This window comes from Haliaeetus albicilla, chromosome 9 (assembly GCF_947461875.1).
Source record: "Haliaeetus albicilla chromosome 9, bHalAlb1.1, whole genome shotgun sequence".
Lineage (NCBI taxonomy): Eukaryota > Metazoa > Chordata > Aves > Accipitriformes > Accipitridae > Haliaeetus > Haliaeetus albicilla.
In genome coordinates this window covers 12,624,729-12,648,016 of record NC_091491.1, presented here as the reverse complement: position 1 = coordinate 12,648,016, position 23,288 = coordinate 12,624,729, and the positions used below count along the sequence as shown (strand labels likewise).

The window sequence follows — 23,288 nt, the reverse complement described above, 5'->3', positions numbered from 1 at the left end:
GCTCAGGGACTAGCTGGGTGTCAGTTGGCGGGTGGTGAGCAATTGCCCTGCGCATCATTTGTAGATTCCAATCCTTTTATTACCACTGTTGTCACTTTATTAGTGTTATCATTATCCTTATTAGTTTCTTCTTTTCTGTTCTATTAAACTGTACTTAGCTCAACCCAGGAGTTTTACTTCTTTTCCCAATTTTGTCCCCCATCCCACTGGGTGGGCGGGGGGGAGTGAGCGGCTGCGTGGTGCTTAGTTGCTGGCTGGGGTTAAACCACGACACTGCTGTATCATGCAGCTCACCAGTTAGGATAACGATTTTCTAAAGGCTAGTGAGACAGTTAGTGCATATCTGTGCTGACAATTGCATTTCACAATTAGGAACTTACTTAATTGCTCTCAAAACTGCTTCAGAAACCATGGAAGTGGGAGGTTTTGAGACATGCTTTGTCTCTTGAATGTGCACTTTCCCTGGAGACTGACCCTGCTCCCAGATAACAGTGGATGGAAAAGGCCATGCGTTTGGGTGAGCCTTCTGTTGAGCATCAATGCAAGTGCCAAGCCCTCATGCTCACCACCTTCAGCAGCAAAGGAGAGACCATGTGCTGCTCCTCTAGAGTGAGAAAACAAGTATGTCGATGCAAGTAATAGCACCTCAGAGCAGAGACGTGCCATCAACACCTGGGATACAGCACAGCAATTAGAAGCAGAGGGTACAAAGCAGAACATCTAGATTATATTTCCATTTTACCTTATTTTTTTTGTTTCTTGTAGCCTTTTGTGTTTAGATACCAAAGCCTGAAGTTCTTAAACCTTTCCCAAAAACACTTCTCAGCTTTGCTGTAAAGCCTGCCTTGGAGGCTTTACAGCCTTGGAGGTTTGGTGTTGGGGAACCAACTGAATTAGGGCGACTTTGCTAAATGATAAGAGTGTGTCTATCGCAGCAAAATTTGCTGGGAGGCAGCCCAGCACATGCCTGGGGAGCAGAGAGACAACATGTACCTTCTGGTCACAAGGGCTCAGCTGAGGAGGGAGGAAGCACCAGGAGTGAGGGAGCCATCCTGCAGGCACTGGTTGCAGACATGGCCTCCAGCTCTGGGCAGACCCCAAAACGTTACAGCCGCTGCTTTTCTTCCTAAGGGTTTTGTTCTTCAGTTCATCCCCTGATGAACTGATAAAAGCAATGACAGGCAGTTTCTTTCAAAAGACTTTAAACAACTTGCTTAGGAAACTCCAGCTGGTAAATTCAGTTAGAACGGCAACCAACTTCCTCCATGGCAGGGCAAGCTGAAGATAAATTACTGGGTCGCTGATGACTTTCATCACGTAAGTCTTGCTTCAGAAATCATGGAAACACCTTCCAGCATTCATAGCTGCAGCAACTTTATTACTTCAAAACTTTCAGTCTATTCTTGCCTTGACTGCTGTCCACCACAGGAAACAGTGGTTCACTGCAATATCAAGATCATCCTGAAACATTTCTCTCCAAGGTGTAGCAGCTTCGCAACAAGTCCCTCCTGTCAGGGAATCCTGCAAAATCCCCAGAAAAGCCCACAGTGACTTGCCACCTTGGCTGAATTACCAGAGGACCAAGGTACACAACTGCCATTCCACAGAACTGACCCAACATTTATGCGCCCGTGGCCTTCGCAGAGCCCCACATAACACTGCAGATTGCAGTTTCAAGTGCTCACCTTTCCACTGATGGGACTATGAGGCATCAACAACTCAATGAGTTGTAAGAGCAAGGTACAGAGCCAATACCTGTGGTCTGACCTCAGAGCTTTTGGGGTTTCCTTACTTTTCCCTCTTTTAGCCAAAGTATATTGAAGCATATAAAGAATATCATCCAGCTGAAATGTTCCAGCTGGATGAGAGGGGAAAACCACCTTTTTTCTTCTCCTTTCTTGGGGTCAGATACCACAGACAGCAGCTCTGCTCAGTTCCAGACATCTAGGCAAACAGGCAGAAAAACTACAACTCCTAGCAAGACTGGAGGAAAGCTCAGTCTGTCTCCAGGATCTCCACCCCTCTCTTGCCAGATCAGAGAGACCACACAGGGCTGAGGCCCTGAAGAACTGCACAGCTAGAGCAGGTCCACACAGGAGGACTGGACATCAAGTAGCCCAAGACTCATGTGTCTGTTGTGGTGGCACTACAAAAATCAACACCAATAATGGCATTTTTGATAATACACATTTAGACTTTTGCACAGGGCAGCAGTCCCCGGAACAACTCCAAACTGGGAGACACGGAGGCAGCAAAGCCTCTTCTCTAGGCACAGCACTGATTCAAGGCTCCTAGCAGTAGGCTGTTAATCTCTTGGGTAAGAAACATGGAAGAAGACCCTTGCAACAACCTCTGAGCAGCTGCTGGCAGTGCTTGGTCAGGTCCTGCTGGCTGGACAGGACCAGTCACTGCTGGCACAAGATGTGCCTGGACTCTGTGGAAGTTGCATCAGATATTTAAGAAGCCTGCAAACAGGCTGTGCGTTCCACCTACAAGATTGTTGCAGCGGGGCTGGTGTCTATTGGGGCCATTTGTTCTGACAAAGCAGATCATCATCTCAGTCTATTGCCCGAGTACAGCAGTGGCTGTGTCAGAAGACACAGTAACTGCAGAGAGTTGGTTGGTCTATCCCAGCCAACCTGCCCTATCAGCACAGTATGAAAAGAAGCCAACATCTGCAAGGGATATGCAGATCTTCTCCACAGGTATGCGCTCCCAGCCTGGCTTGAAGGTGGCTCGCTGTGGAGGAGCCAATTAAAAAATGAAAAACGCCAAAGCATTTGAAACTTAAGAAGTAAAAGCCGTACTTCTAACAAACCCCCTAACTGACCTCTTAATTTTTGCTCTAGTCTAAAAATGAAATCATCAGGGAATGAAACACTGTGGTCTGGATGTAGCCACCATACCTGATGCTGCTTTCACTGCTCTGCTACATCAACACAACAGGGAAGCATAGGTGTAGCTGTATGGCCCGGCTGTTCCCAGCCACCTCGGGCCCAGCAACCCTCCCTGCTGACCTGCAATCCCTCTGCAGAAGGTGTTAGTCCTCTGCAGGACAGCTGCTTCAGCCCTGTGCCCTTCACTTCACATCCAGGAGCACCCACATACAGGTAACACCGAAGAGCAGAGAACAGAGCTGCGGGAAGAAATCTGGCTGTGCAGGTCCCCCCAGGCTCGGTGGCACCCACAGTAAAGGGATCTAGTGCCCAGATGCAGGGACTAATGCTGCATGAAGCCACCCAGGCAGTGCAGCAGGGCTACATGCACATCCAGCTGAGGTCTGGACATGGTATAACTGCACTCAGGCACAGTATAACACTCTGTAACTGCACCTCGGTGCTTTCATCTCCAGGATTAGGTCTCTAAAATAGGAGAGGCAAAGACTTTTCACTCCCAGAGAAAGTAGCTCGTGCCACAATCACAGGAAAGGCGGGCTCCTATATGAAATGCTGTGGAGCATCCTCAAGGTGCAAATGATTGGTATCATTTTCCCCTCTGCATCCCCCTGCCCCCAGAAGAAGCATCACTGAATCTTTTGCTTTTTTAAGGAAAATGTGTTTTTGTGAAAATAGACTTTATTATAATAAAATTTGATATTAAATAAAAACATACCGTATCACCAACACTCGTGGACACTGTGCTGGCACCATTCATGTACCTCACATAACTGTCCTTCTCAAAACAAGTACCCCACTGAAACATGCAAAGAAAGAAACACAGAAAAGGATAGAAACCATGTAGTACAAAACTCTCCGTGGCTTAGAAAGGGATGTGTCTTAACTCAAGGAACACATCATCTCATATGAAAATAGCTGCAAACTCTCCATCCCCAGCTCTGCTCTCCAAATGCTCCAACTCAGGAGCAGCCCACTGAAACAGCCAAATAAAACTGTGAAAAGAGGCAGGCGATAAATAAATACATAAATAGATAAATAAATAAATAAGGCGGAGTCCCCAGCCAGTGTGTGGTCAAGGTGAACCAGCCAAGAGCAGCTCACAGCAGCCCACCCTACAGGCAGAAGTATTGACCCCCTTCAGGGTATCGCTCCTTCCTCCATGGTAATCCTCATGCTGAAACATGACTGAGGCAGTGTGGGATGCTCCTAGGCACAGCTGCATATTTACAGGTTTACAGTACAAATAACTCACTTGTCAGCCCAGAGACAGCAAAGGGGATTCATGGGAACAGAAAAGTGCAAATTTTCTTTGCAGGAAGTGAAGGAGTTGACACAACCTCCTTTGGATCAGAGAAATACCAGGGTGTGTAGTACAAGGGATCTCTTCCTAAGGGACTGGAGCTTTGCTGGGAAAAGCCATTTAGCTAACTTACAACCAGAATATAATTTTTAAATTAAAATATTTACAGGGAACCAGTGCATTGAGGGCTGCATGGAGCAGGACACACTACTGTGGAGGCAGCTGTATCCTAGAGCTGAGGCCTCACACACCCCAGTGCCATGACACTGTGTTCAGAGCCACTACCCACGCTGGGTGGGCACCCATGGCTGGGCTCTCAGCAAAGACCACAGCTCACAGACCCACTGAAGAGTTTTCTCTATTCAACATAGACTTTTTCCCTATGAAAATACTCTAATCAGCTTATTGCAGAGGGCTTCTCCTGAATTTTCAGTCCCTGTGTGGACTGCACAGGCAGTCTTTACAGAATAATAAATCCCTTGTTAATTTTTCTTACTGGACCCAAGTTTTTTGAAGAGCTTTTTTCCTTTGAAGAAGAAGCCTCTCTTCTTTTTACTCTGACCAGGTACATCACTGCATTTGAGAACAGCCAGCGATGCCTGCTCTGGACACTGTTCACCCGTGACAAGGCAGGAAGGTGGTAGAGTAGGAGGAGTTGGTGAGGAGTCACTCTGATCAACAGACCCATCTGGATTTAACTGAGTGGGAAAAAGAGAAAACAAAAGAAAAAAGCAGAAGTTAGAGCTGATGAAGGACATCATGCCAACATAAACCTCAGCCAGAGAACCCTGCTGATCTGTCCCTCACCCTGCAAGGCTCAGCTCCTCTATGCAGCTGCAGATCCAGTTAGGAAGTTTCCAGTGGATTTAAACTTTTTTGTACTCACTACCCAGACTCTGCCTGAGCTCAGACATTCTTAAATTCCTTAACTTCGGCTAAGAATAGGACAGCAGAAAAGCTCCACTTAGGACTTGGTGGAAGATGCTGCTTCACAGCTGAAGACGCTGTTAAGTAAAGCACCTCCTGAGAGCATGGATGGATAGATACTGATGCATCCACATATGCCTGCTGGCTGCCTGGGCCAGGGAGCCTGGTGGGCTCCCAGCACACTCTGTGACAGAAGGCAGGACATTAAGAAGAAACCAACCTAACAAGAACAAGGGCTGTGCAAGACCTTCAGAAGTTCAAGGAGGCTGGCTAAGCTGGGAGGCTTCTACAACAGTGGCCATGCTCTGTCATGGTAAGAAGAGAAATTTGGAGTCTTGCAAGGCTGCTCAGCATCCACCAGATCTAGTCACAGGAGGGGCAGAAAGCAAAGTCTGATGTTCTGCAGTGGCACCAATAATAGAGAAAATGTTCATGATGGAGCAGGACATGGAGAAGTCTTGGATCAAGTGGCACAGAGCAACTGACATATATTCCTAAGTCACCTGAGCACTTGAGAACATTAACTGGGGTCCAGAGTCCCAAATGATGCACTGTACGCTGCTCCTTTTGGAAAGGGCTTTTAGAAATCAGAAAGTGCCCTAGTCCTGGGCTCAGTTTCCTCTTCACAAGATACTAATGGCAGGTCAGTTCCCAGCAGCATTTCATGATCTCCTTTCGCTGCGTTTAGGTGTACAGACAGTGACCATTTCTGATCTGGCAGGGCAAGCTTTCCCAAGAAGCTGCAAAGTTCACCAGGGAAGAGGCTCTGGGTTTCTGAGGCCTAGGAGAGCACTTGTCCCATGGCCTTCTCTTCCACACAGCTTTCACAAGCTAGCATCTTCCAAGCTCCCAGCTGTACATCCTATCTTGGCATTGCCTATGTTGGCACAACATGACAGTGGCTGAAGCTGTGCCAAGGAAGAGCCCTCTTCCTTGGCACATTGAAACATCATGCCATCATCATCCCTCTGCTTGGGTCCCACTAAGTCAGGAAGAGTTGAGTGCATGTTCCTTAAGGGTCTGTAGGCAGCCACAGCTCCAACAGGGAAGATGAGTTAGCGACACTGGCAGCAAGACGCTCTGCCTGGTGTGGAAGCATTACTGAAGAGCAAAGACATTAGCCCTGCACAAGAAATCCGTGAGAATTGCAGCAGCTGCTTGCAGTTCACTGGCAGGAGTGGATGTGCTTTGGTCCTGGTCCCACACCGTGCCTGGGGAAAGCTGCTGAATCAAGCAGATGCACAGACATAACATTACTGCCACAGCTATAGCGCAATCATACTTTATGTGCTGTGGGTTAGTTTATTTAAAGCTTCCTGGGGTCAATCACCCTACTGCTGTTTCAGCACCCCACCTCCTGTGTGACAAAGAGCACAAAAAGCAGCTGAGACCTCTCCTCCCCTCACAGGTAGAAGTTATGCTGCTGTATTTCAGTCGCTTCACTCCGCTGCAGGAAGAAAGCACTTCTGGTACAAGACGAGCAGAAACCTCTTCTCTATAGTGAGACTCGGTATGTGCAATACCTATCAAGTCAGTCCTGAGCAGACAGAAGTACAGGACTTTTGGAGAGCTCTGTCTTCATGTGAATATACAACCCTTCCCAACTCCAGAAAGTTGAAAGTCCACTACTGTCTTGCAGCAATCACTTTAAACTGTCCCAAGTGACAGTACCATCAGACTTTCTCCTACCTGAACTAAGGTCTCTGGCTACAGCGATGGAGATGTAACTCCTCTCTGCTTCTCCTCATTACAGTAAACAACACAGTGGCTGATTTTTCCTGAACTCACACTCTATTTTCACCTGAAAATCTTGTTCCACACACTTTTAGAGGTATTTCTGCAACTCTCCAGATATGCAACAGTGTTGAAAGGCCAGCTTCTGCCAAGGACATGCTGCAGAGGGCTTGATGGCACAGCCTGGCCCTTGTGAAAGTTGCACTCTGCCTGTGAGGTCCACTCCTCCAACTAAAGCTGCAGCATCAACTCCAGTCTTTCTATCTCCTGGGAGCATGCACAGTGCAACGCTTGGTGTTGATGGCCCAAGTGCTAGTCAGGTCTGAGAAGTCTGGAAATAAATCTGAATGAATCTAGATGAACCATTTGCAGCCGGTAATGCAAGATTTATGGAGGCAAAGAAAAAGTAAGCCAGATGAGGGCTAACTTGGTAGCCTACTGGGTTAGCTATGTGCAAAGTAAGAATCCCTGGGTTCTGCTCCAGAAACTATTTATGCATTATGCAAAGGAGAATCCTTGGATAAAACGCATGAAAGCATTGGGCTAATCAGAAGGGGTCTCACCAACATGCAGTGAGTGATCTCCCCTATGAAGCTCAGGCCTTGGGCTGTCTGACTCAGCAGCCCCAAAGGATGTGGGAGTGATGTAAAGACCCCCGCACAGCCAGGGCAGCAGAGGCGTGGTGCCCATGCACCACTGGAAACTATTCTTCTGGCAACGGTGGGACAGTTTTAGGGCAGATCTGAAGTGGCCCAACAAACCTTATACAATTTCTCCTGTAGAGCTATGCATGAAAGACTGCGTGCAAAATGACAGACAGGTACCCAGAGCAACTCACAAATGTCACAATTATTTACTGCAATAAGGATATTGCAGTATCAATGTCATTGTCAAATGCTGAACAGTTAAAAAAAAGTGACTAGCAGTTTCCTGTCTTTGTGGCTGAAAGTCCTGATGATTCCCAGTTGTGGTATATGATGCCCAGGCAGATTTCCACACACAGAGGCACTCTCACACACAAGCATGTGCAGATATTCTCAGAGGTCTCTATATGGCAGAAAAGCAACAGAACCAGTTCACAGATTCATCTGGTATGAGACAAATGATACTAAAATTAGTGTTTCTTCTCTAAGAGAAACATGAAGGAAAAACTGCTCTGTCAAGATCCTGACAAAAGCTATGAGGGTTGATAAACAAGAGTCATGTTATTTTTCAGGGGACAGTTTTCAGTGCTGTCTCAGGTATTACTGATTTGCACAATTTCAGGAAAACAATGTTTGAAACTAAGAAAAACACAGTTCTGCTCCCACTGCCCCCCAAAACCAGGGTTCTCACCCCCCCGCCCCAAAATTGTTTCTTAAAGTATTACCCCCAAAATTGTTTTTTTAACTATTACCAGACATAACAATTATCAACACAAAGTTGGTTTTAGGGACTAAATGTTACTACTTACTTAAGTTGATGGTGTGCAGGGTTTTTTCAGGACTCTAGTCAGGAAGGAGTAAAATCAAGAAGAAAAAAACCACAGGCTGAATATGGGGTGTGCTCAGCCTGAGCAGGATCTTGCAAAGGCTAAACAAAGCTTTGGATGTTGACATGCTTGAACAGTGGTAGAAGGGCCAGGCTGAATTACAGGCAGGTCTTTTCTAAACCTGAATATCTAGCCCAGTCCCATCATGGTCCCCAAAACCACCAGATAATTGTTCCAAACAATTGCACTTCAAGTGCTGAACAGATCATGGCTTGTCTTTAATATAGAACCAATCTGGCAGGTAAAGGTCTGCCAGCAGAGGGTTTGAAGGTGGACTTGTTAGCAGAGCCCCAAACCAGCCTGTCAAACTACAAGCAAGAAAAGGAGTAAACTATGGGTGCAGGACCCTTTAATATGCTAGGCTGGGTGGGAGATTGAAGACGTCTTCTCACACAAACTTACATGGTTGCTCTCTCTCTATGTATCATTCATATCTATCACTGGACTCTTCTCTTCCTCATTCTCTGAAGAAAAGAACCATCATGGGTGCATAATACATGCAGAAATAAATACATGAAATCAATTAGAATCAAACAGTTTCTGAAGGTGCTTTACAATCAGTCTTTGACAGAAACTGCATATTACTGACACAACAATATTCATTCGACAGCCACAGCATGAAAGCAAGTGCTCTAAGTTGGTGAGCATGAGTGTTTCAGGGCCCTAGCTTGTGACCATAATTTCCTGGATACTCCTCTTTGTGCCGTATTTTTTATTACTTAATCTAATTCCCAGATGCTGTCAGTTTGAACATTAAACTGTTTCACCTTTTTCAGTTGCCAGCATTTTAAGATTTACTCAGAAATAATTAAAAATTATCCACCTTCCCCAGTCCAATTTGGAAAGTAAGTTGTCCTTATTCTCAGGCCTTTGGCATAGCAGCAGGGAGAAGGGAAGTGTGAAGAACAGACAGGGCGAAAACATCAAGAAGTTACAAGGAACTTAAAATTCACTCATGATCATGCTGGAGAAGTTTCTGTTAAGATTGGAACTAACCTTAATACAAGCTCAAAGCTCTGCCGTGACACCATGGTGCACACGCATGCCCCCGATGTGTTAGGTCTCAAGCTGGGAGTGGCAAATTTGATGGGAGTCTGTTTTGCCACGCTGTCTTTCAGAAAATTCAAACAATACTTCCCCAGAGGCTGCCATGCATCTTTTGCCTTTGGTGATTTTTTGCATACTCCCCACTCCCCCCGACCCAAACAGCAGCAGCAAAGGTGCTTCTGTTTGTGTTGTATATGCCAACAACACACTTTAACAAGCAAGTTCCTTAACTCTATGGAGTGAATATGTCGCTGGAGTTTGGAAAGCCCCAGGAGTGGCTGTGTCACTGTGACAGTTCATTCCAGCTCAGGGATGGCCCTTAGAATATGTATGTTTTACAGGAGGAGGTATTCCTTCTGCCTTACCCATCAGGTGTTCTGCCCATCGGTAGGAATGCTGCAATTGCTGTGACAGAGCCAAAAACTCAGTGGGGTCAGGTTCTGTCTCGCCTCAGTAATCACTAAACATACTTAAATGTGGTTAACTAATACAAGTTTAGTTATGAGCAGGGTAAATGTACTGCTTTTAAAAGGGGGCAAACATGCCCTTCATATTTGGAAGCTGTTTAGATAGATCTGGATTGCAAAGCACAAGCAGGAGGCAGGACTGCACATAGTTAAAGAGTGCTAAGCCAGATCACCCAGGACAGGTATCCTGAAGCAGGGATGCAGCAGGACAGGAGGCAGTCTATCACTACACAGAAGCAGCCAACACAAAGTCATGCTTAGATAGTTAATGTAGATTCCCACTGAAATAATATTGGCTGACATAAGCAACTGAATTTTCCAAGTCCCCAGACTTCAGACTATGAAAATAGCTGCTCATGGATCAGCTGAGTACCAAAACTACCAAATCAATCCTGATATAAGGCAACAGCTTCTTGTGCTACAGACCCAAAGTCAGACCTAATGCAGGGGGAAGCTCTGTTGGATCTCTGGCAGAGAGAAGTGGAGACAAATGGAAAGGTCTGAAGGGCAGGCAAGCCTGAAACATGTCTATTTTATATGGGCTGTTTTTAATCACATTTGAAAGGCATTTCTGTTTAAAAAAAAAGATGTCATAAAAGGCTTACAGCCTTGAGCATGCAGGGATATCTGGGCCAAACTGCTGTGCCCAGGGGAACAGTCACCCACTGCTGAATCCAGCACCAGTGGAAAGCAGAGAGGAAAGTGGAGCAGCAGCAAGCTGCCAGGCAGCAAGCAGGAGCAGCTCATGCTGCCTGCTCAGCAGCAGAGCAGACAGGACCTTGTTACCCTCTAAGGCCCATGACAAAGCCTGGGACATGGCAGGTCCAACTAGTGTCGCAGTTTCCTGACCAGTAGGATGCAAATAGGAATACTTGAAATAAGGGCAGATTTATTGTAGAAGTTACCCTGTTTATCAGCCAAGTTCCCCTCTCTTACTTGCCCTTAATAAAACACCATTAGCTAAGCCAAACCCTTCACATCTACAAGTGGCAGATCAGCACTCTGAGCCTTGAAGGCTACCTGAATTTCCCCATGGTTTCTGGGAGGACCTAGGCTGAGGCTGGAATAATGACCCCTGGCATCTGAAACAGGCCCTTGTTGCTGCTGGTGGATACCTGGAGAGAAGGGTTAGATCTGTAATAAGTTACACTATGAATTCAACCTGTTTTAATTGTATTGGATCAGGTCTCCTTTGGCACTCTTTATTCCAATAGATGAGTAATTTGGGAAGAGTAGATCATTTTGAGAGGTAAACTGAAGAAGGAAACCCACTCTGAATGCTTGTTTTCCCCCAGGAAAGTTAGACTTGTATAACCTCAGGGCTCTTAAACACTGGTAGTAACAGCTTATTAACTTGTGACTCCCCAGCATAGACAGGCACTTATGGGCTGGGAGAAAAGGCACTGAGTATCCTAAACAGGTAAGCACAAGGGACCCAGACAACTTCTGAGTTTAGAAGATGATCCAGCAAGCTACCTACAAACCTTAATTCTGAGTCAGGCCTACCCCCTGCTCTTTGTACAAAGGCACCGAGGCTATAGTGCAGACCCACAAAGCTTGAAATGCCTGGAAGCAAGAGATGGGGCTGCAGCCTAAGGGAGATCAGGCAGCATTTGAAGATAGACATGAGAGGTAGGTACAGAGAAAAGGAAGTGCTGAGCATGAAAAATAGGACAAGGAACACCGTAGAGAGCGGGAGAACTAGGGTGGCACCAGTGGAGAGTTCAACAGAGGAGGATTCAGGGACACATTCTTCCTCAAGGACTGGCTCAAAGCCAGTCTGGGCCTGCTCTTACACACTTCTATGGGTCTGGCACCACTTGACAGTGCCAATAGCCTCCCAAGAACTGAAGGTTGAGTACATGTGAGCTGGGACCAAGCTGTGTCCCTCCCTGCCTCCCACTCTCTAGAATGACACAGCATATGAGGTCCAGGAGTGACCAGGGAGGTGCCACACTTTTGGCCTCACCCACTGAGGACTGACTGAATCTGGCAAATGACCCAAATCTCCCACTTAAGCATTTGTTTCAGGAATATCAGCAACATAATGCAAGGAGCTAGCTCAGCCTTTGAATTCCCTACATCTGTGGGATGCTTTCAAATCCTTAGGATCCATCCTACAGATCTGTTTGGGAAACTCCCCGGCATGTTTTGAATTTATCTGGAAGCACCTCAGACTGGATTAAGATGTATCTAACTCAGGATGGGTGGAAGAGCATTGGTGTTTGGGTGTCAATAACTCCAGAACTCTTTGGCATGGCTATGAGCATATCTGAGGAATTTCATGTGTCTTGGAAGCTGGCTGAACTGCTTTGCTTGCAGCAGAATTTCACCACTGACCCTTCTGTGGATCTAAAATTTGCTGGTGGGACCTGGGATGCTCTTTGCTCACCTGACCATAATCAGACTGAGGCCCCAGTGGATGTTGTTGCTTTGTGCCTCTTTCTGCACTACAGGTGAGTCATCAAGAAGAGCTCCTAGCACACCCTTCGAATCTTTTGAGCACCTCCCATGGGATGAACTGAGATGCATGCAATAATTTAAATGATTCCATCAGATGCCGCATGCTGCGCAATGCCCAACCTCCAGCCACATCACAGTTTGGATGTCTGGACTATGCAGAGTCACACAATCTTACCTGGCTCTCAGCACTCAGCGGAAAAGCTTCTTTATCTTTTGAATGAAGTTCCTTGACCATGCCTCCATCTGAAGTTACAGCTTCCAAGAAGTTAGATGGGACAAGCCCTCTCTGTTGGTTCAGCTCTCCCTGCAAGATCAACATTTAGTTCTCACATCAGGTTTCCTGGCTGATGGAGAAATAATAAATAGAGGAGCAGTCCCATGCAGAGAAAGCTAGGCTATGGTCTGAGAGAAGCCCAGGAAGACACTCATGTTGGAAGGATCCTCAGCAAATTTCATGACTCACATTCTTGCTTAGCTGCAGAACAATTCAGACCACAAAACCACAGAAGATGGTAAAGGAAGAAAAGATGGCAGCAAGCTGTGACAAATGTATTCCAGCAACATGGTCACTTCTACAGACTCAAAAAATTTCCACTGCTATCGTGGAAGCAACTGGAATATGACTGTGCCACAAGCTTTCTTAATGGCCTTTGATTTGCTCTGGTATTTATTTATTTGTTTAAAGAATGAGGTACTACTGGTACAATGTCCTGTAGGCACTGCCTCAATGCTTACTGAGGTCCAGAGCTGCAAACCAAGCTTGTCTCCAGTTCAACAGCAGGTGGTTGGGTGAGACAAAAACAACCCCAGCAATGTTGTTTGGCCAACACTATAAAAGAAGCCAAACAAAACATTCACAGTGATCCCCTCGAGACTTTACCTGCAGCTGAACCTCAGCTTTGATGTGTGAAGACACACTGCTTTTTGTGCAGGAAAAGGTGGATGATCCAAGGGCTAAGGATCGTGTCTTGCACACAGCTCATTTGCAGGTACAGACCCCAGGTATGCACAGTAAATTAAACAGATACCAGTTCTTGTTGAAGTTGATACATTGAAGTATGGCCAGATGGGGATCATCATACATTTTTATTCTTATGATACCACTTTAGCCTCCTGCCCTGGATAAGACCATGTGTCTGAGTGCTTGGTGACAAACCAGCTTATAGCAGATGGTGATTCAGCTGATGTATGTACAGAAAAATGCATCCTAGGCTTTGGGAAACCTGCAGTCGAGTTCTGCCAAGAAATAAACTCAGAACCATTTGGGTATCGGGTTTACAGGCAGAGCATGGACTGCCAGAAACAATCTGCCCTGCACTAAGCAGATATGGGTTTATTTTTTTTCCAAAAGCAGAATATTTTTTTCCCTGATTTCTGCTCTCCTGCCACTAGATGGAATCCAACGATTTCAGATGTAGTCACAGGACATTCCCAACCCCTGTACTTACATAATAGAAACCATCATCATCCATGGACCCAAATACAGTGATAATGTCCCCAGCACAGAAAGTCAGTTCAGCCTGCAAAGAGCAACAGAACAATGGTCACAGGAGAAGCACTGCCTGGAATTTCTCACCAGAAACACAAGGTCACCCTGGGCTTCTTGCACAATCTCACCCTGAGGGAGGGAGACCACTGTGTTACTTGCAGGACCAGGATGCAGAAGAGTAACTGAAGTGGGTAACCATGGAATTCAATGCTAAGGAAGCATTTCATAAATTAAGACAAGAGCAAAGCCTGTTTCTTAAACCAATTTTAATAAGGCTTCGAAATAGTACCTACCACCTGTTCTGGAAAGGTATGTTGAGAACAAGCTGAACAAGCACCAGAAATACCTTTCATTTCTTTAAATATAAGTACTAAATCCTGCTCCCTTGGATGAGCCTGTTCTGTATGCAATGCTCAGGGATTAATCACTAGCAGGAATGCATACAAATGGAAAGATTTGACCTGTAAACAGAACATTACTGCACAACACACGTAACCCTTCACCATCACATCCATCTGTTCTGTCAGCCACCCCAGCATGCACTCCATGGAGCACAAGACCGAAGACAAAGGTGTAAGCAGTCTCTTCTAATGGAAGAAACCACCCAATTACAGCAAAAAAGCTGCTCTAAGATACAAAATGTAGAGTCTCCAAACAGGCTGTGTTCCACTCAAGACACACTGGCTTTATATTTACTTCACAGAAGTGTTAGCTGGAAGGGACCTACCTCTAATATATTTACCCTATTATATCCCTAGTACTTGATTTATCTCTGGAGGCTGCAGGTTCCTCCTGTTGGCTGTGAATTACTTTGTTCTAGCAGAAAGACACTTGTAGGGAACTTCACTCACAGACACACAGAATGGCACAGCTGATCCTACTATGTCCTTGTGCAATCTCACAAACAACAGCTGCAGCCTTCTAGCAGAACAGGTGACCAAATTTTCTGGGAGTGTGAACAGGGAGCACCTCCAACAATGCAACAGAACTGCACCAGCTTGTTTCAATATTTTGAGCTCTGTCCACAAGGAAGGTTCTAGGAAGACCAAATCATTGCAAAAAATACAGTCGTCTTCTTGTTAACAAGGGCCCAAAAGCGTTCTTCAGCCAGATACATGCTCTCATTGTATCTCTCCCAAGATAATCCACCATCCCTAAAACACTCTGTCCTCAGAAGCAGGCTGTCTTCCTCATGAGACACTCAGTTTGGGAGGCAAGCATTACCTGAACTGTGCCACCTCTTGGCCATACACTCCTTTCTGGATGCATGGAAAGAATCTGAATCCAAACCCCATGTTTATGTTTGCTCAGAGTAGACTAACACTGCTATGGAAGAACAGAGAACAGAGCATGTTCTAATTTAGAAAGGTTTTTTGCAGAAAGGATTCTGCACTGCAATCTTTCCACCTGAAATGACTTACCCACAAAAATACTGTTTGGATTGTATGTAGAGACTGCTTGAAAAGCAAGAACTTAGAAGACTGGTCCATTAAACTGGAGCTAAGCCTTCTCTCTTGAACAAAGACCTACACAGGTGTTTAACACAAAAGACATGCTCATCTTAAGTATCAGAAGTCCATTCAAACCCTTAAGCAGGTTTCTCCTTTTACCAGAGTGTGCCCTGGATCAGTTGCTAACAGCAGGGGCTGCTTCCTCCTGCCCCAGATCTGCTTAGTCCTGTCTAATCACTACGAGGCCATGAGATGCTCACATAGTTTCACTGAGACACATACTGAAAATCATTAGGGGTATATTGCTTCATAGTCTTCACAGATAACAGAACACTGTTATCAGAGAATGCATGAGAGAACATATCAGCAAACTCTACATTTTATGACTTCAGCCAACCCGTTTTTAGCAGTAATATTGCCAAGCTATAATTGTCCCTGTTTTGACTGAAGTGCTAAGTGTCTTAGGATAGAAGAAAAAAAAAGAGAGAGGAAAAAGAAACCTATAAAAGGAGTGAGCAGCTGATTGTTACCTCTACATCTGCATTTGGAGAGCTCTCCTTAGGGTTATAGTCAAAGACAGCCACCATACTTCGAGGAGTCAACAGTTCAGCTTCAAAGTCTTTATGCTTCTGTCCTGCAGGACAAAAATAAACCAAAATATCCTGAGCTGGAAGTTCAAAAATCTCAAGCTGGAAGTTGGAAAATCTCAAATCACAGCAACTCCTTCACCATTCTTAGAGCAGACTGAGCAAAAAGAATACTAGGGGGGAACTGAATGGGTGAGAGATTTTAGAGGCCTTAGAGACATTTGGTAAAGCAGTTTTCTGATCTCTCATATCACCTCACAAGCACAAAAGTGGGGACATCTCCCAGTTCCAGCATCCTGATGTCCTGCCTATATATACAGGAACGTTTTATTTTATGTTTTCTATTTATACACACACACACACATATATATGTGTATATATATACATATATACACAGAGGACAGCAGTCTCTTTATAGTGTCTCAAATGGACATTTCTCCTCCCTCCACGCAGTGATATGTTATTGAGCTACAAAATTTATCCTCCAAGTGCCAGGGGAACAGCAAAAGCCCTGGACAGCATTGGCCAGCAGCCCAGCCACAGCAGCACAGAGCTCAGCACAAAGGTAAGCACAGACCTCATCATTCAGGGAACACGCTGCACCTTCACAACCACCTGCCTGCTCAGCCCCATTACTTACAGACCTGCTCTGAGTCTACAAAAGCAAAGTCTCATGTTACAGAAAATATACATTGTCTAGTCTTTCATCTTACAGATTTAAACCCTGCTTCAGGTCAACACTGGATGGGCTAGCAAGGGGTTTGCAGGCTTAGCCTCTCTGGATATCAACAGAAGACTGCACACTTAAGCAGAGTGAGCACCCTCTCAAGGGACTTTGGATTTGAAAGACCATGGCATCAGATGAGTAACAGATTTCTCTGCTCCTCCAAAGCACAACCACGCGTGCCCTCCACCTTCAAACACTCCCTGTTTAGTCAAGGGCCACTGCACCCACTACTAAATTAAAAGAACTAAAACTTCTTTCATGAGAATGACCATTTTCTTACAGTGCTCTGAAGCAGCACTACAGGGTCTTGCATTGGCCCTTGACCGCAAAATGCATCTGTATTAAAATCATGCATTATCTACTCATAGTAAGAAAGAGCAATTCTCACCTGGATGAGACTTGTACTTCTCCTGTTTATCCAGCCCTGCTGGGGGAAGAAAATGTCTCATCAGCGAGAGTTCATCTTTCAACAGTGACCACAAGACACAACTGACAAACAACAATAAAAAAAACAAAGACCAAGGCAGCAAACAACAGAAGCAAACTGTTCATGCAACTCAAAGTCTACACCAGTAACCATGACTCAGGGACGTAACAAGAAGCAGAGGTCAAGCTCCAAAACTATAAAAGACATCACTGTTGTTAAAAACTTAACACCAGCACAGGGATGGGCTCTCTTTCCACTTCCTAGCAGTCGTACAGAGACAAACATCTGAGGGTCCTGTAAGCAAGTAGTAAAAATTCAATGCAGTATGTAATCCTATTGCAAAAATCAAAGAGGAAGCAGTGGGTGACACAGACCTTTCTTGGAGCGTCTGGGTTTTGGAGGAGGGACGGTTTGGCGGCGTGGAGGTGGAGAAAATGTGCCATTTCCTTAATAAAAATCCAAAAAAGCAAATAAATAGACAAGAGAAACAGACAGTGAATGGAAAGTGAAAAGCACCTTGAAGAGTGAACAGGCAACAGAGTAGCATGACATGCCTCCCCTGGGAAGCAGACACCATGATTTTTTGGGCAAAGCCCAAATCTCTATTTCTCATATGTGGACTCAGATGAGGCATAATCCACATCCCAAATACACACAGAAATCCACATTGTATTTATGCCCATTAGCCATACCACAGTAGACATCAGGCAAACTTTGCTGCACTTTATCCTTCAGAAGCAGCATCATAAGGATAAAATAAAACCTTGTACCCTTAACACCTGAAAAATGCCAGGTGAGGTGCACCCCATCAACTCACTCAGGTAGGAGGGGATCTGTGGAGGTCTCTAGCTAAAGCTTCTGCACTGAGCAAGGTCAGTACTGGACGAGTCCCCAGATGAGCCTGCAGAATGAGTTCCCCAACCAACCCCTCCAAGGCATTTTCTTAGTTACAAGGCTGTAATATGGGTTTACAGCAGCAGGAAAACAACAGAGGTACATAGAGCCCGGCTGCCTAAAGAAACAAGGTTTACTTTCTGCACGCATGCATAAGCTATGTCATTTTCACTACCACCACACTCCTGAAAATTTTCAAACCCACTACGTTTCATGAAGTCTCAGAGCTATTAAGTTCTTTTACTCTTCCGAGAGTACACAGCAGGGCAGAGGACAGAGAGTCTTGTGTATCCACATAGGGAAAAAGGCCACCACAGGCATCTAGCCATCTCTGGGCACCAGAGGATATGTGCAGGAAAACATTATGAATGTCCCAAGTGCGAAAAAAGCCTTTCTCAAATCTCTCCTCTCCCTAGACATGGAAGAGGCCAAAGGACACAACCTACCAAAAAAATCATATAGCCACAAAGTGAAAACAACAGACTCCTTTGACCCCTGTGCTCCTCAGGATCAACCTTCCAGAGGCCCACATTTAGGAGCCGGGCACTGTCAGCCCCTTAGCCTCTAGGGCTGGATACTGGGTCTCACAGCAGGGAAATGGAAACAAGTCGGATTGCTTCTTTTTTTTTCGTTTTTTGTTTTGGTTTTTTTTGTTTGTTTGTTTGTTTTTTGCCTCCGAGAGGCAGTGGAAGAGCTCAATGTCAGGGCTTACCTTTGCCATCAGACCCACACTTGTGCTGTTTTACCCTGCTGAACTGGTAGGGAAATAGGTGTCAGCCAAACCCAAGAATTTCCTCTTGTTTTAACAAGTGGAGCAGGTCAAACAATTGCCACTGGTAGCAGAGAGTACACAGGGAGGTGCAGGATGAGAGATCAGAGGGCTAAGGGACAGGCATTGGGACACCAATATGTTGACAGCAGTCTTGGGGCAGCTCACAGCCACTGACCTGCAGCCCAACTTAGCCCAAGCTGCGATGGCTGCACATCCCAGGGAAGGTTCCTCTCTTCCCTCTGAGTACGCAAGTGGGAAGAAACAGGAAAGTCTCTGCAGTGCATAAAGCACTGAATCATGTACTTCAGGGAGCGAGTAAGGAGGACCCCAAGGACCAGGTCTGCTCCTTGTACAATCCTGACTGCCTACCTTGCTTTCTCACACCCTTCCTTCCCCATGAGTCTCTCCCATCTTCCTCCATTCCCACATCACAGATTCTCTCACCCAAGAGCAGGGTCACCCCTATGGGTTCAATTACAGACTCACAAAACAAAGGAGAGAACACAAAAGTGAAAACTGTTGTTAACAACCTTCAGCTGCTCTTCAAACTTTTTGTTTCCCCTTCTCTAGCGAGGATCAGCCTCACTCACACTCTGTGCTGAGTTCACAGACACAGCACCTCAAGCACAGAAGCAGCTCCAGCAGCTGCAAATGCAGCCTTGGGCAGCGCTGTGCTGCAGTAGAGAGACCTCAGAACACCTGCCTCCCTCATCCATCAAGACCTCCCTGCTTACTACTGCAACAGCCACTAAACAAGCCTTTGGATCCTGGAGACCAGCCCTAGAGATCATTTTGGTGGGCTGCACTGGCCACACAGCTTGACAGCATGTCTGAGCTTTCCACATTTCAGCGAAGAAACATGCTGACAATAGCACAGCACACACATAAAGGAGATACAGTACCTATGCTCTCCATTGGTGTGTCAGCAGGCAGGAACCCTTGCTTCAGGAGCTGCTTCTTGATTTCATTATTCTCCACCTGGACTTCTGATACCATGTTGCAGGGAATGTACCCCTCCCTTCCTGCGCATTCACCCCTGTAAAAGCCATCAGCATCCTTGTCTCCACATACCTGCAAGGGAAAAGACAGGCCAGAGACTGTTTATGCTACAAGGACTGAGATGCACAGAGAAAGAAGAAAGGGAAGCTAAGGAAACTCCCAAGATGAAGGAGGCTCTGCCTCCCAAGGTTTATACTGTCCCTGGAACATACGATTGATCCATACAGAGTTGGAGACATTCACTAAGGTGTGCTCTTACTTTCAGGATCTGTCCTTCCTTAAATGGGAGCTCCTCTTCTGCTGCATCAGGGTTAGGAGACATAGAAACAGGATCGTAGTCAAAGAGAGCCACAAATACTCTAATGCCATCATCTTCAACAGAGGTTTCTGAAGCAGTGCTCCTTGGAAGACCTGTGCGCAGACAGGGGACACACCAGAGATAACGTCAGCACCATTCCCCTGCCCTTCACAGCTCAAATACTGCCTACTAGCCTCCCCCCTGCCATTTCCAACAGCCTCCCTCTCTCCTGCTGCTCAACTCTCTCCCCCTTGCCCACTCACCTGGACTAGAGAGCAAAGGTTTCTGCATTTGGTTTCTTCTTACGCTCTTGTTCCCTCTTCTGCTGGGAGCCTGCCAGGCGGCTGCGCCAGACAGCTCCTGGCCCCTAGGATCTTTATTACCGGACGCCTGCAACAGGAACCACCAGAGAGTTAGTAGCAGCCTCTGCCTTCCAACTCGCGTGAACAGCGCTCAGCCCAAACGCACTCCACAAAGAGCAGTGCATCCAAATGCAACATTCCTCTTCAGGGACACTCTAGAGCTGAAAATACCAAGGGAGTTGGAAAACAGAACTAACTACAGGCAGGCACCCTGCCAAGCACACGATGATCCCCTTGGTGAGTGTGAGGATGCAGGAAAGGGCATTTCATGGGGAGGAAATGACATTACAGTCATCATCTACACAAAGCTTTCACAAATCAGCTTATTTCACCAGCGATTTTCATTTGGGTCCCACAGCCTCCTGCCATGGGGAGGAAGACCCAGTGCGAAAAGGAATACTGCATCGATGACACTCGGTCAGTTAGCAGGAAAAGCAGAAGCAGCTAATACAAGAAAAGCCACAGAGCAGCACAGAACTACAGAATCTCTCAGATATTCTTCCAGACAATCCTAGAGGAGTGTCCTTCTCTGGATAACACTGAACAAAGCAAGATACAGGCAGGCCAGGGAAGCAGAGGGAAGCTAACGCCACTGCAAGCTGCTTCAAAGCCAGAATAGGAAAAGTCACCCAACCCTTTTGTGCAAGGAGGTGTTACGTATTCCCTTCGAAGGATGTTCAAGCCTCCTTCTCCAGCCAGGTGACTTACAGTCCAGCTCCCAGCCCTGCTCCTCAGAACTGCTCTCACGTCTCAGTGCTTCCTTCTCACGGCAGAAGAATCGCAGATGCCGGCCTGGAGACCCAGCCCACTCCATACCCTGCTCTTCCATCATCTCCAGCCTGGTCAGGTCCCTTCTGCCATCCGTGTAGGCAACCTCAGATTGACTGGAGCAATCACTCCAGTCCCCCTGACAGCTCTGGGACCTTTCTGGCCACAGCCTGCTCTCAGGAGGGGACGCACAGGTTGAATCCTGATCATCTTCGGAGTCATATTCAATGTCTATTTCCAGGCTCCGGGGGCTGGAGCAGTGTGTTGACATAACAGCAGGTTCTGCAAACCCTGAAACCACTGCTTTCACGTGGTTTTTTCGTAAGGCGCCTTGTCTGGCACGACTGTACATATCAAACCCCTCCTTACTACCAGCACTGCTCACAACATTCAGCTCCTCCCTGAGGCTAGGAGCTCTGTATAACCCACCTCCCATCTGGCTGCAGTTGCCCAGCAGACGACTGCAGTGCTCTGTTAAATCATTCTGTCTCTTCCTACCCATCTCAGGCCGACTTCGGATCTTCTCTCGATAATTATTACCCTTCTTCTTGCTCCAAGTGGGACTTGTCCCAGTTCCAGACTTCGAGTCGTTCTCCTGGTAGCCCCAGTTCCAGTTTGCCGCCTTCTGACTCCAGGCCAGCTGGACAAAGGCAGGATTCGCATGGTCAGCATCCCCTCTGTTCTCCTTAACACCATGCTCCTCCTGCAGAGTCTGAGCAGACAGATCTGTGGAGGTATTACTCCCATCTGCCTTTAGAAATGGCTCCTTGATGTCGAGCGGCTTCTCTGTTCTTCCTGAATGGTAGGTAAGCGTTTCCAAGGAGTCTTGAGGGTCTGCCTTTTCCTCCATAACACACTTCTCATCCTCATCTTCATCCTCATCCTCAGTCACTTCAGGGATGCTAAACAATTTCTTGCTGTGGTTCTTCTGAAGTGGGAGCTCTAGTATCCTCTCCAGAATCTCCTCATCGCTGTCAGTATCACAAAGATCCATCTGTACCCAGCCCCCGAGAAAAGCCACAGCCAGGACAAGCAAAGGAAAAAAGAGAGGAAATAAACATTAAAAAGAGAGGCAAAGTTACAGCTGATTCCCTCCCAGCACAGCAGTATGGAGCAGCGACTGTGGTCTGCAGCGAAGCAAGCGTAAGAAGCAAGAGAGCAATGGGTCTTCTGGTAAAAGACAATCAGATGAACTAGCAATGCAGCGGAAAGCAAGAAAGGCCAATGCATGGAAGAGCTCCCTCCCAGCTTCTGACTCTACACAGACAACTATCTGCAGCACCTTTCATCCTGCCCACTTCATTCCCCGCAGCTTCAGCATCCCCAGTCTGGGATGATGGGGCAGGAGAGACACAGTTCCTCCACGGCTGTTCACTGCACGTTAGAGCTGATTGGGTTCCTCCCTCCACAGGGATGAGTCTCACAGCCTGTGCTCACACAAAGACCCACAGTCCTCCCCTACCTCTCTGTCCTTGCACTGGAACAGAAGGAAGCGACCCTGTGCAGCAAGACACCCCTTGGAGATGTTGCTGTTATGGGACGACCTTCCCTAGGACCTTCCCATCATCTGTCAAGGTCCAACTCTAGAGTAGCCTACTGTCTGCAAATCCAGGTGACCAGAGTTGCCACAAATACACATGAAAACTCTTTACGTCAAACGGGTCACACAGAATTGTATTTCACTTGTAGCCGAGTAAGAGCCTACCATGTTACATAAAACTTCTGAGAAAACATTGCTGAATTTTGAAATTTGTCTTGGAACAACTGTAGAATTTATGTTTGGCTCCTACTACATTTATACTAAAAAAAAAAAAAAGGAAGAACCCCAAATGCATAGTGTAATTTAGGGTGGAAGATACCTCTGGAGGTCGCTTGTTCAACTTCCCTTACAATTTGTATCATGACACGTTCTAAAAACATCTAGAAATAGTTTAGAAAGCATATGTAGCTATTGATGTTTTCAGCTACAGGCATGAGCAGGCCTGTTCAGAGATAATTAAAAACTGAACCACGGGGGGAGGGTGGGGCGGGTGAAGGCAGTTGTAAGCTGCCTACTGATTATTCCAACCTCCATAATTTTTTCCAAGCAAAAGTTGGTCTTGAGTTATATTTAGGTCTCCAGTTCAATCTCCTAATGCAGCAGGACTG

The 23,288-nt window shown here is 46.3% G+C and overlaps 1 protein-coding gene across 18 annotated transcripts in view; it reads right to left on the bottom strand.

Annotated features, from left to right (window-relative positions):
* TSPOAP1 (TSPO associated protein 1) overlaps positions 1-23,288 on the bottom strand; it is a 76,436-nt gene that overhangs the window by 1,839 nt on the left and 51,309 nt on the right. For 4 of the 18 annotated variants that reach the window (XM_069791583.1, XM_069791575.1, XM_069791570.1 and 1 more), the window contains 10 exons: positions 21,007-22,134; positions 20,274-20,400; positions 19,972-20,123; positions 19,616-19,784; positions 17,422-17,493; positions 17,009-17,047; positions 15,837-15,940; positions 13,815-13,886; positions 12,542-12,670; positions 1,358-4,895 (listed from right to left, as the gene is read on the bottom strand). In XM_069791583.1, coding sequence (XP_069647684.1) covers positions 4,680-4,895; positions 12,542-12,670; positions 13,815-13,886; positions 15,837-15,940; positions 17,009-17,047; positions 17,422-17,493; positions 19,616-19,784; positions 19,972-20,123; positions 20,274-20,400; positions 21,007-22,134 — 2,208 coding nt within the window. In that variant the 3' untranslated portion in view covers positions 1,358-4,679. Of the gene's footprint in view, positions 1-1,357; positions 4,896-5,344; positions 6,349-8,311; positions 8,346-8,787; positions 8,854-9,801; positions 9,842-12,541; positions 12,671-13,814; positions 13,887-15,836; positions 15,941-17,008; positions 17,048-17,421; positions 17,494-19,615; positions 19,785-19,971; positions 20,124-20,273; positions 20,401-21,006; positions 22,135-23,288 lie in introns of those variants that run through there. The other 14 variants (XR_011326102.1, XM_069791579.1, XM_069791576.1 and 11 more) reach the window with 14 other exon arrangements.